The sequence below is a fragment of the Podarcis bocagei genome (assembly GCF_964188305.1).
Source record: "Podarcis bocagei genome assembly, chromosome: 5".
Taxonomy (NCBI): Eukaryota; Metazoa; Chordata; class Lepidosauria; order Squamata; family Lacertidae; genus Podarcis; species Podarcis bocagei.
In genome coordinates, this window is record NC_138129.1 from 26,966,492 (window position 1) to 26,982,586 (window position 16,095).

General features: G+C 46.4%; 1 protein-coding gene across 2 annotated transcripts in view; it reads right to left on the bottom strand.

Moving 5' to 3' along the window:
- Window positions 1–16,095, bottom strand: part of PPP1R16B (protein phosphatase 1 regulatory subunit 16B) — a 124,273-nt gene that overhangs the window by 79,976 nt on the left and 28,202 nt on the right. The window contains exons 1-2 of one of the 2 annotated variants that reach the window (XM_081196288.1): window positions 6,990–7,008; window positions 165–552 (exon numbers count right to left, since the gene is read on the bottom strand). In XM_081196288.1, the coding sequence (XP_081052414.1) occupies window positions 165–411 (247 nt within the window). In that variant the 5' untranslated portion in view covers window positions 412–552; window positions 6,990–7,008. Of the gene's footprint in view, window positions 1–164; window positions 553–6,989; window positions 7,009–16,095 lie in introns of those variants that run through there. The other variant, XM_081196287.1, reaches the window with a different exon arrangement.

The window sequence follows — 16,095 nt, forward strand, 5'->3', positions numbered from 1 at the left end:
AAAGAAGAGAAATGTTCATCGTAAGCCTCACACTGGACATATTACATATGGCAGTCTAAAGGACAACCATCCAGGGCCCTAAATGAGCACTCAGATGCACCACTGGGCTTACAGTCAAACCTAGCAAGGGCACACGGGGCACGAGAACTTGCAGCATCTCCTACCTTCCTCAACATCGTTCCTTAGTGAAGCCTCCAGCAGCGCAACGCTGGCCTCAAAAGACACCTTCTTGCGGCTGACAACATTCCTCTTCTTCTCATGCTTCCTCCTCTTGTGTTGCATCTCCTTCTCGTATTGCGCCCACTTCTTCAGCTGCTGAGCACGGCGTTTCTGGGCTGTCCGGAGCCGCTCGAGGGTAGGCACCTTATCCAGTAGCTGCAGCTCTGTCAACAAGTCCATGTGGGTGTCCATGGCCCACCTGCCAATGGGTCAGCCACACTCCTGCTGGACCAGAAGCCCAACCTTGCGACAAGATGCCTGACACTACGGGAACATGCTGCGGCTGGACTGTGAGCGGCACTGCGTAGATACCGGAGAGCACATTGTGGTATCCTGCACAGTGAGAGAGAGAGAGAGCAGAAAACAAGTAAGGGTGTGTTGCGTCTGGCGAAAACAAAACAGACATAAAAGAACGCTTGTGCCGATTGCTACATTCTAAACAGCCATTGAATGTTCTCAATGATGAATGTTGCTCTTTTTTCAAAAACTTCTCCCTGCAAAAATGAGGTGTATATTCAGTTGCAATTAGGTATTTGTTCAGCTAACAGGCCTTCAACTTATCTGAATATTTTAAAAGTAAACACACCAGGAAAGGAGGAGGATTACCAACACACACCAGGAAAGGAGGAGGATTACCAACCCAAGGAGGAATGGCTTATAAAACTGATTGGCCTATACAGAAATTGGCTACTAAATTAAGAGGACATAATAAGGAAATGTTTAAGGAGGAATGGAGACCATTCATAGCTTACCTATCCAACCATCACCCATACATGAAAGTCAAAGGCAGAATTTGAAGTATAAACAGTGGGTTGTTGAAAGAACTAATGATATTGGGGTTTGGACAATAAAAATGTGTGTTATAAAACAATAAAAAGGTTTAAAAGAAACAAAACACACCAGGAAAGGAGGGTGGGAAGTCAAGAAGAAACTATGTATTTATTTATTTTTTTAAAAAAACCTGTATATGATGAAAAATGCTTTGAAATAACTTTGGAGAATTAATGAAAATATTTATGTTTTTAAAAAGCATATGCCCATTAAAGAACACTGAACTCTCAAAGTAGTCTTTTTAAAGCCACGGTTATCCTACAACAATAACCCTTGAACTCGTTTCAGTCTCCCTGTCCAACTAATGCACCCATCCAGATGTTCATTTGTTAAAATTGCAACAAAGGAAATGGATAAGATTAATGATCACTTTTCATGTTTTCCTTGTTTTAAATGTTAAAACCACAATCAGAGGTCTTAAAAGTGATTCCACCTGGCAGTGTCCAGGGCAGCAGAATCACTTTGTTATTACAGTCATACCTTGGAAGTCGAACAGAATCCATTCTGGAAATCCGTTTGACTTCCAGAACATTCAAAAACCAAAGCACGGCTTCTGATTGGCTGCAAGAGGCTCCTTCGGCCAATCCGAAGCCATGGAAGCCCTGTTGGACCTTCAGCTCCAAAATGTTCGGGAACTACGGTAAGCTGTTCGACTTCCAAGGCATGAATGTATAGCAAGATTAAAGATTGTTGGGGGGGGGGGAATGTTACAGTGGGTGGAGTTCACCAGAACATGAGAAGAGCTTTGCTGAGCCAAGTCAAAGACCCATCTAGTGCAGCATTCTGTTCTCACAGTGGCCAACCACAGGTATTTGGAAAGTCCATAAACAGGACCAGAATGCAACACACTTGTGAGTCCTAGTAATTGGCATTCAGTGTGCCTCTGACACTGGAGGTAAAATATAGTCGTCGTGGCTACTAGCCACTGATTTTTAGCTTTAAAATACAATCATTGCCTAACCCCAAAAATACTCAGTAAAAGGTCCTAAGGTACAGAAACACTTTGGGATTCTTTGTTCCTGTGAACAGACGGCACATTCTGCTGCGTCTTTACATAGCGGCAAGATCCACTGGGTGTATCTTAGGTATGTGCAGGGCTTTTTTTCAGACGGAGCTCAATTGTGGCACCTCTCAGGTGGGTGCCATTGCCATTATAAGAGAACAAGAGAGGCATTCATGGTGAGTTCTGGAACCTCTCTTTCTGGGTACATGCACACAGAACTGGAGTCAGGAGATCTGATCTTATATCTCACTAAACCATCCCCACTGAGTCGATTGTATGGACAAGCACTAACACATGCCCACTTTCCCCCCAAATAAATCAAACGCACACTGTATATATATCTGAAAATCATATTTTTAAATTGGCCTCTGTGGCCTCTGTTCAATGTACTCCTACTCCCTGCTCTATTGCGAAATGGCTCATAGCACATGCTTTGCATGCAGAAGAACCAGGATCAATTCTCAGCATCCCCAAGGTATGGCTGAGAGAGGCACATGTCTTCTGGAGAGGCCCTGCCAGTCGGTGAGCCAACGGTCTAACTCTGTTTTAGACAATCCCCCGTGGAAAATTTGCTCATTCGTTCACTTATTTTGAATTCTGTGTCTGTGTTTTAAGAAAGTTGACATTTTTTTTCTGTTGGGAGCTGGGAGTGGGCTGCAAGACCTTAATTAAGTCAACTCCTTCTCAGGTTTCCCACCATTCAAGGTGCTTAGCCTGGGGGACCAGTGACAAAAGGAGGTCAACAAAGGAGGACAGGCCAAGGAATCACGAAATGGGACAGGAAGGCTCCCAAGGCTCCTTCTGCCTTCAGCAATGTTGGTTAAACACCAACACTTATTACCATTATTATTTTTTTCTTCAAAGGTCATATCCATTAGGTTTAATCATACAGCTGCCTGCCGAGAGGAGCACAGAGAGAAGAAATGTCATGGTGCATCTGCTCACACTGCAGCCCCAGCTGCAACAAAACATCTCCCTCCGCATTGGTCTCTACAGCCACAGCAGGCGATGCAACCTTCCAATAGCTAAACTTCGTCCCCAAATGCACACTCCTCCATTGTCTGCCGAGCACACACACCAGGTTCTGCCCAACTTGGCGGGGGCAGCGACACGCGCATAGGCGCCGACTCCATGGGGCTTGAGGGGGCTCGAGCCCCCTCAAAAAATTTTTTTGGGGGGCTCAGCCCCCCCAATAATCTCGGGCGGGCGCCCTTCCAGCAGAGCGCCGCCGCCGTCCCCCGCCTCCTCCCCACCTGCTCCTTCGCCAGCCAGCCAGCCGCGCGCCCTAATCGGAGAGCCCCGGCCGGAAATCCCGTGAGAACAGGGGAATCCCGACTGGCCACACCTCCCAGCCAGCCAATCGGCTGGCTGGGGGGCGTGGCTTGCCCTATTTAGGGCCGGAGCCACTTTATTTGCATATTCATGAGCTTATTTATTATTCATGAGCTTTCCCGGGCCCCCCCAATATTTTTTCTAAGTCCGCGTCCCTAGACACGCGTGAAATCATGTGGCAGGAGGGTTTCTAATGGGCCCTGCCCTCCATTTTGCAAAAAGAAGGGGGAAAGGGGAAGACGTATTATCTCCTTTCCCTGTGCACTGAGTACTCCCTGGCTCCTGAAAAAGGCTAGTATCGGGGCTAAGAATACAACACAGCATGGTTTATCTAACCCCTGTCTTTTGGAAGAGCCAGATACAAACTATGCACTAGCTTTAGATTAAACAGCAACAACAAAAAATGGCCCGGCCTCTATCACTCCACCACCCTCCTTAGCAGAAAGGGGAGAAGAGGTAAGTAACCACAAAGCTCTTGAAATACTGTAACTCTTTGCAAAATGCTTCATTCTTTGGAGGGCAAGTTGAGCGCTGTGTGTTTTTCCCCCCTTTTAAAAGCAGAGCATTTCTGACTCACCCAGCGCTATACCACACAGAGTGAAACAAACATCCCCGCTAATAGGAGGCAGTGAGAAACAGAGACATGGGTGAGAGAGCCTCTGGAGGGATAGATATGTTTGGAAGCAAAAGCAGAGGTGGAAACTTGAAGAGCTCTCAAGGCAACCTAACTCCTACTCGTAGCAACACAGGGGGAGGGGTGGAAAAACTACAAGGAAGGCTGATCAGAACCCCAGGTGCAAGCCATTCCGTATGCAAGAGCACATTTTCTGCTTTCCACAAAAGCACCAGGGTACATTTCTCACATCAGCCTGCCCATGGGTGAAGCCTCCAGAGGGGCGCCATTGAGGCTCCTAGACTGTGTGTGTATGAAAATGCACATGGGGTGTGTGTGCCAAACTAAGTCTTTGACACGGAAATAAAGCATAGCTTCAACCCAGCTTATGCTCACTTTACTTATGCGATTACAACCTTTCATGGGGTAGGGAAGAATGAATGAAGGAATGAATGATGGAGGGAATTTGCTGTTTCCCCACCAGCACCTCCATTTTCCCCCTCCTACCAGCACAACCAGAAATACCTTCTTACGTCCTTCCACCTAGAGCCCACCTATGATATTACCAGAGCCTGGTAAAGCAGTTGTCTGCCTTGCAGTTGGGGGGGGGGGAGCGTGTTCCAGGGGTTCCTGACTTTGCACGCTTTTACCTTTGTGCACAGACCCGCAGAAGTGGCAGACCTACTGTATTACATTTATATCCTACCTTGCCTCCAAGAACCTAAAGGTTTGGTATCTGCTTCTCCTCTTCTCCATTCCACCCCCCACCCCCCAACAGCAACCCTGTAAGGTGGGTCAGGCTAAGAGAGAGTAACTGGCTCAAGGTCACCCAGTGGACTTCATGATTTGAGTGGGAATTTTAATCCTGGTACCCTAGGTCCTAAACTGATCCTAACCACTATCACACACATACAATTGAAATACTACCAGAGGTGTATCCAGGCTGCTATGTTTTTCAGGTGGGATTTAATCATATACCACCAAATTGAGGTTGTACGACTAAAAGGTGATTTGGAGCTCTTGTGCGAGAAACCCGCTTGCACACACACACACACACACACACCATGTTTTAAGAAAAACGACAGGAAAATGCACAGGAAAGTATGGGATAACGTGTTTGGTGCAATATTGTCTAACCTTCCACAAATAAATCAGAATTAATGCTCAATAAACATTAAAGCTCCCCGCAGACAAATCTGGGTGAATGCTTGGCAAATTGGTCACCTGGAAAATGTGTCTTTTCCTGTTGAAGGCAATATATTTGTAATTATTCCCCCCCCACCAACCCCCCCTCCCCCCTTGCACTAAGGAAAGTGAATACAAATTAATTAACATTGTGCAGTCTTTGGAGGCTTCAATGCTGGATATTACACATAACAACAAGGGAGAGGGGGAGAGAGAGATAAGTTCCTGAGGACCTCAAGCTTGTTCACGACTTGTTACATTTTAGTCAATCCTAATAAAAGGCATTACTGCTACCGTTTGGGGAATGGCTTTTTCGCTCTCCAATAGACCAACATGACTACTTATGGCTTGTGTATATTCCCCACTTTTCACACTAATTGCATTTCACAGTACATAATTGCCCCTGCTAATTTAAATAAGTAGCCTGCAACCATTCCTCCGTATTTCCACTGTTTTTTTCCTCATCCTCAAAGTTCTGCCTTTTCAGCTCAGTTCTGAAGAACCTCTTGCAAATGCACCATGGACTCCCCTTTGCACAGAGCTTTCCTCTCTATTACCTGTTCAATGTTAACGGTAGTTTGCTGTCCAAAGTGACAAACTGCGGTTAGCAATCCACAGGAAACAGAGAGAGGGAAGCCGTGCACCAAAGGAGAGGAAGTTTGGAGACCCTGCAGCAGGTTCCCAGGTTGTTCAAAGTTTCTACACCCAGGGACTACCCTGAAAATTAAGGAGGTCCACCAATCACAAAATGGTGGCAGGTGGTAAGGGAGCAAGTCACAAAATGGTGGCATGGCACTTTATGACCCCCAGCTTTTGTGAGTTGGCAGCAGTGGTGGCTGGAGCCCATTAGGCAGGATGGACAACAGTAGGTGGAGCGAACTCTGCCAGAGCCAATGACTGGCAGAGACAACTCATTATAGTTTTGTCCCCATCTTCCTTTGGGCAGATGACACTAGGGAGGAGGAAGTTGAAAAGTACAGTGGTACCTCAGGTTACACACGCTTCAGGTTACATACGCTTCAGGTTACAGACTCCGCTAACCCAGAAATAGTACCTCAGGATAAGAACTTTCCTTCAGGATGAGAAGAGTGCTCTGGTGGCGCGGCGGCAGCGGGAGGCCCCATTAGCTAAAGTGGTGCTTAAGGTTAAGAACAGTTTCAGGTTAAGAACAGACCTCTGGAACGAATTAAGTCCTTAACCCAAGGTACCACTGTAGTTGTTAGTAAGAAGGCAGGTAAGTGGAGACTGGCTAGGGGCTGACTGAGGTTGACGAAGCTGGGCCCCGTTTGCCCAAAGAGATCACCCTCCCTTGCTAAAAACAGGATACAAACAATGTGCATTCCTTTCATGACACACCAAATCAACTGCCAGATGTGCTCACCTCACGCTGCCTAAAGGTAGGCACCCCCAATCCCATCGTAAAGTTTTCCTTCTGCTTTCAAACACAGCACTGTGTGGATCCCAGCACAGTTCTCCCACATCATGTTTGATTCCTTCTATGGACTAAATACAGCAGTTGCTACTAAGTGCAGCAATAAGGATCTGAAAGAATCACCTGCATGCAAAACTCCAGGGAAGGGCAACCGGCTAGTTGCGTTCTGACTTTGGTCCAAGTCATTAATTAGCACATGACACGGTTCAGAAACCCAGTGCATACCTCTGTTCCGCCGCTCAGGCTGCCCATTTTCAGAAATGACCTAGTTTCCTTTCCAAAATCGAGAGAGAGAGAGAGAAATACAGTTGCCGGTTTCGGTTTTTGCACAAACTGGTCAGTCTAATTATAGCACAGGCACAATGTTCACTTACCTGTGAAGCAGCAGAGGCCACTGTAGTTCACAAAGCATTGCATCTGCGCTCGTTTGCTCCCCCCCCCCAAGGAGAGTGTGTTTCTCCTCTCTACAAGCTCAGATCTGTTTCCATGAGCTCAGCACTTCCGCTTCTTGAGATGTGCCGAGAACATCCTACAAGCCATGAAGCGCAACCAGAAGAAGTGTGGAAGGAAGAATAATATCGACCTTAAAGGGCAAAGTGAATGAGAGAGAGGAGGGGGGCGGTGGGTGGGTGGACGTGAGGCCATTTTACGGTAAGGCAGGCTTGCAGGGCTTGCAGCAGCAACAACAAAAACCTCACCCAAAAACCAGAAGCTGAAAAGGAAGGTGGCAGGGAAACAGCAGCGAAAGGACAGGGCAGTTGTCTGCTAACATCTAACCACAGCTCACAAGATTTCAATGCACAGTTCTGGGTAACATGCAAGTGGGAGGGGGGAATAGCCCTGGTATCCTCAACACTAGAACCTGCACCCTCAAATGTGACACTTTTTTATTTTTCTTCTTTTATCCCTCCTTGCAATGTGTGGAGATACAGATTGTGCTAATGCAGAGGTTCCCAAACTTTTAAAGCCACAGCCCCCTTCGTTCCATAAACTCATCCCCAGTGCCCCCTTCCCTATAGAAAGCATTATTCAGCTCTCCACCTCTTTCCCCCTTTTCTTCCTCACGTAACACTAATGTCTCCACAAATGAAACTGATCTGTAGAAAATATAACTTGGGGGGAAAAAATGCACATACTTTTGTAAACCAAGAAGTCTTTAATAAAAATGTTTTGTTTTGTTTTTTTAAAAAAAGCATTATTCAGAACAGCAGTTTGCATGACCCACTAAGGAAGATAGTAGTACAATAAAATTCAAATCAGCAACAATTGGTTGCAAATTAATCAAAATTCAATTACCGTATTTTTCGCTCTATAGGACGCACTTTTTCCCCTCCAAAAATGAAGGGGAAATGTGTATGCGTCCTATGGAGCGAATGCAGGATCCTCGGCTTCACCGCGAGGTGCCTGACCTGGAAGCCGGAGGAGGAACAGAAGGGACTCCTTCTGTTCCTTCTCCCGCTTCGCAGCGACGCGCCTTTCCAGCGAAGCGGGAGGAGGAACAGAAGGGTCTCCTTCTGTACCTTCTCCAGCTTCGCTGAAGGGCGCTGCGCCTTCTCCCTCTCTGCGCGGCACCTCTCCTGTGAAGGAGAGGCGCTGCGCGGAGAGAGAGAAGGCGCAGCGCCCCTTGAGCGGCGCGCCTGTCCAGCGAAGCCCGAGAAGGCACAGAAGGGTCTCCTTCTGTTCCTTCTCCTGCTTTGCAGCGATGCACCTGTCCAGCGAAGCCGGAGGAGGAACAGAAGGGTCTCCTTCTGTTTCTTCTCCAGCTTCGCTGAAGGGCGCTGCACCTTCTCCCTCTCTGCGCAGAGAGAGAAGGCGCAGCGCCCCTTCAGCGACGTGCCTGTCCTGGCTTCTGCTTTAGCCCTGCGCAGCCTCTTTGGGCAGGGGGAGCCTTCATCCCGCTGCCCTGAAGAGGCTTGGAGCGGTTATCCCAGAAGCCAGAACAGCCACACGGTATTCCAGAAGCCAGATCCCTCTTGCTGTTCTGGCTTCTGGGGTTCAAAATAAGTTTTTCTTGTTTTCCGCCTCCCAAAACTAGGTGCGCCCTATGGTCCGGTGCGCCCTATGGAGTGAAAAATACAGTATAGTAAAACTATTTAGTTTGATTAATTCAACAAAATTTATGAACTTGAGCCGGGAATACCAGCTTTTCAAAGTCTCATAGTCAAGTACACTTTCAGCACACACACCCATGCCCCACTGCCCCCTTGCCTCTTACCGACCTCCATTGTCATCCCAACTCTACCCAGGAGGTGGTACCATCCACTTTGGGTACCACTGCCCTAATGTGCCCTTCTCCCTTCTCTCTCTCTCTCTCTCTATCTATATATATATATATATAACCTCTCTCTATATAACCATGTCCTGTAAACTTCACCCTCATGTAAACAAGTGAGGGATGTTTCCATCCATCACTTCTACTCATAACTCTCCCCTCCCCACTTTGAAGGCTCTTTTCTCTAACTTAGCATTCAGTTCCATATGCAGAGGATTTGCTGGGATAGCTCAGTTGGTATAGCACAAGACTCAATCTCAGGATTGTGGGTTCAAACCCCACATTAAGCAAAAGATTCCTGCACTGCAGGGCATTGGACTAAATGACCCTCATGGTTCCTTTCAACTCTACGATTAACAGTCTGCTACTACATTTTGTGCATATTTAGCCTTACACCCATGTCCCTGTCTTCCTCCATCCCTTTTGTTGTCTGATTGTTATTGAAGCTTTATTTTTACTCTGGTGGAGAACACGTCATGCTCCTTCTGGGGTAGTTTGTCCACCTTGGGTCCCCACCCTGCACTAAGTTCCCACCTGTGGCTCCTAGAAGCTGTTGGCATGCGACAGCAGCCACAACCCAGGAACAGCTTTGACTGGCTGGCTAAACCAGGTGAGGGTAGCCGATGGGTCTCAAACCCTCAGTGAGTCAAGAGTCTTCCCCTGCCTGTGAAGAAAAGCTCCAGAGGACTGAGCAGACAATGCAAATAGCGGGTGCAACAGTCAAGAAGGTGGTTTCTGCATGTGCTGTAGAGGCAAGTAAGGGGCAGATGGGGCTCATCAACCTGGGAAGGTAGTCTATCCAGGAGAAGGAAAACTCAGATCCTAAACCTCCGCAGTCTTGTGGGATGTCTTTGTTGGGATGTGTCGGGGGAAGCAGGGGCATTTGGCAGGCTACTACACCGGCAGCTGGGTGAACTCCGGTTCTCGGAACAGCATCAATCAGCGACTCGAGCCTCAGAAGCCTTCAGAGACTGAACACGCTCTAATCAGCAGAATGAATAACTTTTCACAACGGAAGTGGCAGACAGAGACATGTGTAAGCAGATTTACAGGCATTTATACTGTGGGTTAAACCACAGAGCCTAGGACTTGCCGATCAGAAGGTCGGCGGTTCAAATCCCCACAACGGGGTGAGCTCCCGTTGCTCGGTCCCTGCTCCTGCCAACCTAGCAGTTCGAATGCACGTCAAAGTGCAAGTAGATAAATAGGTACTACTCTGGTGGGAAGGTAAACGGTGTTTCCGTGCGCTGCTCTGGTTCGCCAGAAGCAGCTTAGTCATGCTGGCCACATGACCCGGAAGCTGTATGCCGGCTCCCTCGGCCAATAAAGTGAGATGAGCGCCGCAATTCCAGAGTTGGTCACGACTCGACCTAATGGTCAGGGGTCCCTTTACCTTTACCTATTCAGCATCAGGAACAAAGGAAAAATATGTCTGCTTCCCTTTGTGTCCAAGCAAACAGCAGTATAGCAAAAGCAATATGCAACAGAAGTTCCCAGCAGACTATGCTGGAAGTAAACAGACATGTGACATGCAACAATCCACACATCTGTTCTAAAGGTGGAATGGAACTATATCCCAACAGTCTTCAGGAGAATAAAAGGCTAAGGCATGCATAGGCAAACTTGGCCCTCCAGATGTTTTGGGACTACAAGTCTCATCATCCCTAGCTAACAGGACCAGTGGAGTAAACCTTATACAAATCCAGAGTAGTCTCTAAGACGGCTGGATAGTGCCCAGAGGTGAAGCTAGCTGCTCCAGCATCCGAAGCTGCGTGCACTCAGGGGGCAGGGCTAGCCAGGGAGGTGAGTGTCGGTGGGCGATGTCACCCCCCCTCAGGGATGACACCCAGGGTGGACCACATCCACCTTGCTCTGCCTCTGATAGTGTCTCATATGCCTCTTTTCTGCAACTCCTGCAGCCCAGCTGGTGCCCAACGTATTGCTCTGCTTACCTTTGAACCATATCAGCGAGGCCATATCTTATCTGGACAGCCCAGGATCTCCATACACACTCCCCAGGCTTGTGCTCCAGGGAGGTCACTTCAGTGCTGACACAGCGGTTTGGCTTCACCCCCCCCCCCCATGAGGTGTACTCCATTGTTTCTCAAGACAGATGGATGCTAACCAACAGGTCTATAAGGCAGCATATGCATGATGAGGTACAATAAATCGAGATTAACAATACTCCAATTGGATATTGCTCCCGACTGGAGCAAGGCACGAGAGCTTGTAAAACAAGATGCATAAAGAAATTTGATACATATTTACAAAGCTTAACTTCCTCCTGTGTATCTGAAGAAGTGTGCATGCAAACAAAAGCTCGTACCAATAACAAACCTAGTTGGTCTCTATGGTACTACTGGAAGGATTTATTATTATTTTGTTCCTCCTAGGGTTACCAGAAGTTCTAGCTTCACTTGAAACTGATCAGAAAGCTGTGACTAATGCAAAAATTGGGTGGCTCAACTACTCAGCAGGGCAGAATATTGCCATGATATTACACCACCGCTGAATGATCTGCACTGGCCGCCAATTAGCTACCAGGTGGCCTAAAAGATCATCTAACCCTTTATACTCCCATCTGATTACTGTGCTCTGCAGCACAGATCACACGTCCTGTTTTGCCACCTGGGGTGAAATGGGAAAAGGCTGCCTCGCTTCAGTCTCTCTTACCTGGCTTGCGTGGCAGCAATAGTGCCAGTTCCCAGAGAGATCTCACCAGATCTCCTGCGATTTCAGTGAGATATCCCTGCTGCCAGTGGAGGGCAGGATGGTTGTAGGGGTACTGCTTCTTGGAGTGTGGTGGTTAAGAGTGGTAGTCTCGTAATCTGGTGAACCGGGTTCACGTCTCCACTCCTCCACATGCAACTGCTGGGTGACCTTGGGCTAGTCACAAATCTTTGAAGTCTCTCAGCCTCACTCACCTCACAGAGTGTTTGTTGTGGGGGAGGAAGGGAAAGGAGAATGTTAGCCACTTTGAGACTCCTTCGGGTAGTAATAAAGCAGCATATCAAATCCAAACTCCTCCTCCTCCTTCTGCTTGGGGTTCAGCTGCCTGAAGAGGATGCCTCATCCCGCTGCCTCATGGGGCAACCTGCAGATAACAGCTTATCTCGAGGTCCACGTGCTGTCAAAATTGGGCCTTAGTGTGGGGGTACCATCAATTTGGATCTCCCCACTGTTACACACCAGAGAGGCACCATCTCTGTCTTTTTGGAACCTGTGGAAGTACCATATTTTTTGCTCTATAAGACTCACTTTTTCCCTCCTAAAAAGTAAGGGGAAATGTGTGTACATCTTATGGAGCGAATGCAGGCTGCGCAGCTATCACAGAAGCCAGAACAGCAAGAGGGATTGCTGCTTTCACTGCGCAGCGATCCCTCTTGCTGTTCTGGCTTCTGAGATTCAGAATATTTTTTTTCTTGTTTTCCTCCTCCAAAAACTAGGTGCGTCTTGTGGTCTAGTGCATCTTATAGAGCGAAAAATATGGTAGATATTTTGATCCCAGTTAGTATATTTAGTGGATTTGAAATTGTTTTTAACATATGCAATTGTTTTAAATATGCAACTGTATTACCCCTCCCAAAAAAAACCTTTATAACAACTAAGTTTTATATATGTTTCTTTTAATTGTGTTGTGAAATTGCCTGAGAAAGAAGAAGAAGAAGAAGAAGAAGAAGAAGAAGAAGAAGAAGAAATGGTGTAAACTCTACAGACAAGATTCAGGACCAGCCCTCAATTCTTCACACACAGAGATTCTACCTTCTGGAAGTATAGATATAAAAGTTTAAAAACAATATTCTTTATAAGGAAATTGATCCCTGCAGGCAGTAATTGCTATAAGCTGGTAGGAAAGAGGAATGGAATTATAATTGCTATTGTTATTAATTTATATATGCTATAAGTATTAAATTTATATATTAATTTATATACTTAGGGGCAAAGTGATTTCTAACTAGTTTGCCAGTCATAATATCCATATGTAATTAAAAATCAAATGAAACAATTTCATCAAAATATTAAAAGCAGACCTAATTAAACTTCACAATAAAACAAGCTTGTTAAAAAGCATAGCAATTAAAACAGTTAAACGAGCAATTAACATTTGTTTGTGTACTACTGAGAATGGTGGTGAAATCCCAAGGTCTTGCTGCTCATATAGACACTTTCTACCACCTAGTGCTCTACAGCAAGTCAGGTTGGCAGTGGCAGAGCTTTTTTGCTCATCCTGATCCATTGCAACTGGTCAGAGTCAGGTGTCACAAATTCCCTCTCTGCCCAGCTGGAGTATTCAATTCCTTATATATGTTGTGTTAAGCCTCAGGCATAAAAGCCAGTGGCAGAGTGCAAAGGTACAATTCTGCCCAACCTACTACCCAGGGAAGCCTCAAAGCAAGCCAGTCTATGACTTTTCATCTACCACCTCAAAGAAAAACATATCTAAGGCAACAATCCAGTATTGGTTTAACTGGTAGTAAGTCCCAAGAAATAAATAGGACTTATTTCTGAGGTGATATGTATAGGTTTGCGCTGCAAGTCTGCTAGCTCGTTTAAATTTGGGGGATTTGGTTCTAGAAACAAACACAGGATAAGTCAGGCCATGCAGCTAAGTAATATCTATCCCAGGGGTCAGCAACCTTTTTCAGCCGTGGGCCGGTCCACTGTCCCTCAGACCATGTGGTGGGCCGGACTATATTTTGATTAAAAAAAATAAATTCCTATGCCCCACAAATAATCCACAGATGCATTTTAAATAAAAGGACACATTCTACTCATGTAAAAACACAATGATTCCTGGACCGTCCGCAGGCCGGACTGAGAAGGCCATTGGGCCGCATCCGGCCCCTGGGCCTTAGGTTGCCTACTCCTGATCTATACTGCCTGGCAGCAATTTTCCACAGCTTGAGACAGCAGCCTCTCCCAGACCTATCTAAAGAAGCTGGGGAATCAAACTGGGGAACTTTTGAATGCAAAGGATGAGCTCTGCATAAGCATAGATCATGCTGCGTGTTTTCTGAACAGAAAATATGTTTAAGCTATGTTCAATTACTTTAAACAACAAATAACTGTTTGAGGCTATAAATTAGGTTGCACTTGGAGCGACTGTCCTTATCACCCCTCACAAGCATCATTAGTACTCCCCCCGCCCCAAGCAAATTGTGACCCTAACACTGGGTATGATTAGATGATAAAGACAAACAGCAAACATTTCCTCTGGGTTACAGGCAGTCAAGTGGAGGACTGAATTGGCTACCAGTAAAAATAATCTGGATGATGGAAGGTGATGGGACAGAAATGGACAAGGAGAAGGAAGTCAATCAAGCAGACAGCTTTCTCCCAGCCCGTTAACATTTCTTCCCTGAAAATGTTGATCAGAAGACTACAGCTTCAATAAAAATGACATTTCTGTCTAAGCAAGTAAACATGGCCACTGAACACCTAATCATTTATTGTTCAGAAAATGGTATTTTCAAAAACCGCACACTGCCAAAATGCCCAAAGACGGTCAACAGAAATGCCATCAGCACATAATACCCTTTTTAGAAGAAGCAGCTCTGATTTGAAAAGCCTGGTTAAAGTACACATTTTAAACATGCCATTAACCAATAATTTGACCGCGCACACGCCTGGGCCAGGTGAAATCCATTCATGATTTCGACCTTTAAAGCAGCGCCAAGGTAAGACAGTAAAAGATGGGAGGGAAGGAGGGAAGGAAGGGGATTTGGAAGTAAAGATTGGTGGAGGTGGGGGAGAAATAACAGACAGCTCCAAAAGGTAAGGTGGAAGTAACAGCTACCGCATAGCCCTGTCCACACTATAAAGCTCAATTAAGTTTTTGCCACTTTAATTGCCATAACTTACCCCAAGGACTCCTGGGAATTAGAATCTGGCAAGTGTTTAGAATTCTGCTACAGAACCATCCCTCAGGATACAGAATGATGTTAATCTGGTCTTACCCTTTAAGTGTAAAATTAAAGTTGGACGGGGCCTTGTAGGCCACCTGATTCAATCCCCTGCTTGCAACCAGAGCCAGAACATTCCCAAAAGATGACCATTTAGTCTTGAATTTCCAGATGATGGTATTTGATTGACCCTCCCAGCTTCTTCAGTTAAGAAGCTTCTGAATGTCTTTCAAGGTTGTCGGTTGCATTGCTGAGCACCAGCGTAAGGCTGGCTGGCACACAGCCTCCTCCCATCAGTGCCAGAACCTTTTGTAAAACGCCATGCAATAACTATAAGCAGGTGTTTTGGAACCAGTCTGTCCTGCCCTGGGCAATGGAAATCAGAGTCCCTGTAATCCCTGGGCTAAGTAATTGGCTTGCTCTTAACAGCCCACGCCAAATACCAAGGGCGAGTGTCCAAATGCTATTAACACCTGTTTTGAGCTTCCTTGTGGTTGTCAACTTAGAGAAAAAAAATTAAAAGTACGATGTCCTCTCTGACATCACACTGAAGGGCTATTCAAAGGATCATTCTGATGCATGCAGAAAGTGTAAATAAGTTGAAGCGGGGGTGGGAGGAACAATCTCCCCGCATTCTAAAGGAAAGCTACAAGCTGCTAGTCAGCTTTAAGTCTTGATTTATAGAAGCCATTGATAAGCTACCTGAATAGCATGACTGCCACTTCCCTGTGGCTGCATCTTGGAACATCCAAACAAAAGAATCACATAAGAGGGTCTGATCATATGTCCAAAGCAGTCCTGCACTTGAAGTCACTGAAGCTAAAATCCTTGAAGCCGCCAAGCTCCCTACTACTGCATTCGCAACTGGCATCCATTCACTGGGGCTGAAGTACTTACAAAATAGAACACTTTCTGCGGAAAAACAAAGCATCACTGCTGCCAACCCAGAATGGCTCCCTCTGTCCAAGATTTGAAGCAGCTCTGGAGAAGAGACCATCACTGGGTCCTTTTAACCATGAAGGACAGAAAGTGTGGGATGCTCAAGCCAAGGGTCACAGCTTTGGATGCTGAAGGTTCTGGGTCATTGTTATACATTACTATAAAGGTAAAGGTAAAGGACCCCTGACAGTAAAGTCCAGTCATGAACGACTCTTGGGTTGTGGCACTCATCTAGCCAGTGTGGTGTAGTGGTTAAGAGTGGTGGACTCATAATCTGGTGACCCAGGTTTGATTCCCCGCTCCTCCACATGCACCTCCTGGGGGACCTTGGGCTAGTCACACTTCTCTGAAGTCTCTCAGCCTCAC